General features: G+C 47.3%; 1 protein-coding gene across 1 annotated transcript in view; it reads right to left on the bottom strand.

The window, feature by feature from the left end:
• Positions 1–2942, bottom strand: part of TMEM170B (transmembrane protein 170B) — a 9809-nt gene extending 6867 nt beyond the window's left edge. The window contains exon 1 of the mRNA XM_019539432.1: positions 2894–2942. Within this exon, the coding sequence (XP_019394977.1) occupies positions 2894–2942 (49 nt within the window). The remainder of the gene's footprint in view (positions 1–2893) is intronic.
• Between the last annotated feature and the right edge of the window lie 357 nt (positions 2943–3299).

The following is a 3299-nucleotide window of genomic DNA, read 5'->3' as shown; positions in this document are numbered from 1 at the left end:
CTGTCCTCACTTCAAAACCAAACTGTTACTATCTTGTCACAGAACTCTGTCCATATGGCAGAAGTCAGGGGACCTGTTGCATAATATCGGTCCAATATCCTGTAAAGCACACAGGTGTTAAGATCATTGTGCATGGCCCTTGGTCTCTTTAAAAAGGAAGCTCTGAATAGATTAAAAGGTTTTCCTATGTTACACACATTCGTCTATAATGGGTTCAGTTGAGCATGTGCTATAGCAGGGGTGTACAACCTCTGGCCTGCAGGCCAAATATGCCCTACAGAGCCATAAATATCCAGCCTGTGGCACTCCCCCTGGATTGGAGACTTTGACACCAGGGGAGCAGTGGCAATAAATATGGCCATCCTCCCCCACTGCCAAATGCCCAAATCCTAAACCCTGCACAGCTGGTTGGTGCTGGGCCACCCTTTACTCCCCTCCCTGGGGCCCAGGTGGAGCCAGGATGTCCCTCTCCATGTGACTGGATGGGGCCCTGTCAAGACTGCCCCATGCCCAATCAAGACTATCAGCTGGAGCTGGCCTGCAGACAGCTTGAAGCACTGCCCATCCAGCCTGATGGACAAAAAAACCTTTACCCAAAACCAGAACCTGGCCAGCCAGAACCGAGCTTGAGCTGCTGGCCCAGCTCCCAAAAGACCCCAGGACCCCAGGTAAGGCTGCTGGGGCCAGCACCCAGCCTCTCTTACCCCACCCAAGGCAACGTGCCACATGCCAGAGCACATGTAGCAAGGTGTGCTGCTGCTACTTGTCCACGGGGAAATGTGTTCTTACTTGTGGGGATGCACCCTCTGGGTTTATCTTGTGAATCATGTTGACTCACTTAACAGTGCCAACACTGTGTGGCACCCTTGAAGCATCACAAGGCATCCCAGGGTGCCACAGCACCCTGTTTGAGAACCACTGTTCCAAGAAATATTTACACCAGAACAGAGTTATTTACACTGGAGTAAGGCTGTATGGCCTACATCCACATCACTTTTACCAGGAGTAAAGTAAAAATACTCCGAAGTATACATATGTAGCAAACCCCTGCAGTGTCAGGCAGGGTTGCCACAGCCAACAAGGGGTTCTCTCACTTTTATATAGGAAGTCCTAGGGATTAAAGGTCACAATCCAATGGGCCTTGTGGGAGGGACAAATACAGGTAAATAGACATTCACCATATAACAACATACACTTAAAAAGGGCTAGTCACAGGTAGTGGTTAGTCCCACTGGAATACATACATTCAGCACATAAAGTTCTTTTCTCCCCACCTCCGGAAGTGTCCCCAAGAACCAGCCTTTAGTCCAGATTCACTCTGTACAGGTCTCCAAGTCGGGGGTCACATGCAATCAATTTGCAATTCATCATCTGTGCTGTGCAACGGCTTCCCTCTCCACCGTTCATTCTCAGCCCTACCTCTCTCCATCCAACCCCAGATGCCTGGCACAGCCCAGAACTGTGTTGTCACTTCCCTTTCCTACTTCCAAGATCTTTGGGATTTGCAGTCCAGAATCACAGCAGAATTACTCATCACTTCCTCTTCCTTCTTTCAGAAGCCTCTGGGATTTGTAGTCCAGAATTACAGGCAGCAGACCTCCCCAGTGGTGCTCCCCTTCTGTTACACATTCATATCACATTTCCACTTCACTCAACACATTATATTACACATGTATTGTGCCTACCCTCTCAGGCTGACAAAGCTGCTGCATTAGTTTGTATTCAGAAAGTTATTTTGACAATTATCAGAACTGCCAAGTTCTCTTTGAAATAGGTCTGGGTTCCAATATCCTTGTCAGAGAACTTCAGAGAAAAAGAAATGATGAAAATTAAACAAGGAGGAAGGAAGAAATGCTTTCCCAAAAATACTATCCCTGTAAGTGAAGAATAAATCGTCCAAATGCTGTAATCCCAATTAGAGCTGTGTATTATCTCTATGTAGTGCAGCAGTCAGCAACACTTTTTAGGGATGGGTGGCTACAGCCCAGCTTGGGTGCAGAGAAGATTGGATGCTAGGACCTGGCCACTGCTGCTTCTCCCCACTACTTCTTGTCCCTGCTGCCCAGCTGTATTTCAGCACAGGAAAGAGTCCAGCCATGGCATGATGTGGGCAAAACCTCTGCTTCCAAGGCTCCAGCTCCACAGGCCAGATCCAGCCCAGAGTACAGGTTACCAACCCCTGCTGCAGTATATTACTAACATGCCAATAACACTGAAGAATAAAGGTGCAAGAATTGATGCCATTTATAAATTTTGGAAGAAAAACAATTAACTACTCTTTCAGCAACTGTTTCTTTAAGGCACATTATCCACACATTGCACTCTTCATGTCCTTGCTTTTGGTCTCTAGTTTCTCTCGTCAATGCACTTTTACTTTTGTGCCTTCAACTTCAAGGCATAATACCAACCATCTCACAATTTACTACCCATACAGAAGGACTCTGTAGTTACAGATAAAGAATGCAAATAATAGAACCTATATACTCAATGCATCACAAAGCAGCAGTTACTACAGATAAAACTCTCTTCAAGAGCTGTCCATACATACACACACAAAAGAAGTAGATGGCACACCCCCAAGGAGTTTTGGAAAGGCAGCTTAAAGGAAAAAAGGGGTTATCTTTTTCTGATAAGTGAAAACGGAGTAGCAGCAGCTAGGGAGCCGAGTCTGCTCCCAAGCCTGCTGGATGCGGCTCACAAACCAACCCAGCATGCAATGTCCAGGGCCACACACTGGCTGCAGGGCCACATGCTTGGTCAGACCGTGCACACCAAGTCTGGGACCACAAGTTGGGTCTGAAGCCACATGGTCCAGAACTGATGCACCAGATCTGGAACCTCATGCTGGGTTAGACCCCGCATGCTGACTCCAGGCCCACATGCTGGGTCAAACCCTGAGTGATGGTTCCAGGGCTCCGGAACTGTGCCTGATCAGTCCCCATGCGCCTAGTCTGGGGTCGTGGGCCGGCTCTAGAGCCATGTACCAGGCTGGAACCCATACGCCAAGTCCAGGGCCACATGTCCAGCTAGATTGTGGACTAGGCTGGTGCATGTGGTTGATCTGATGCACGAGACAGTATTATCTAACTGGGGGCTATCCAGGGGTCCAGAAATTTAGTGGCAGGATTAATTGACATGGCCATTTTTCTCACATGCTATACATTCTCTATTTTTTACCTGCTAGTTTTAAGAAAGAAGATGCAAAATATATTTGAAAAAATATGGTGTATGTGCATACATGTGTGCATTCTACTCTTAACTAGTGATCAGTCACCTAAATCATAAACAGTAGGTGTGCA

This window comes from Crocodylus porosus, unplaced genomic scaffold, assembly GCF_001723895.1.
Source record: "Crocodylus porosus isolate Cpor-Errol unplaced genomic scaffold, CroPor_comp1, whole genome shotgun sequence".
Taxonomy (NCBI): Eukaryota; Metazoa; Chordata; order Crocodylia; family Crocodylidae; genus Crocodylus; species Crocodylus porosus.
The sequence above is the reverse complement of the archived record's forward strand: the minus strand, read 5'-3'. Positions and strand labels throughout refer to the sequence as shown.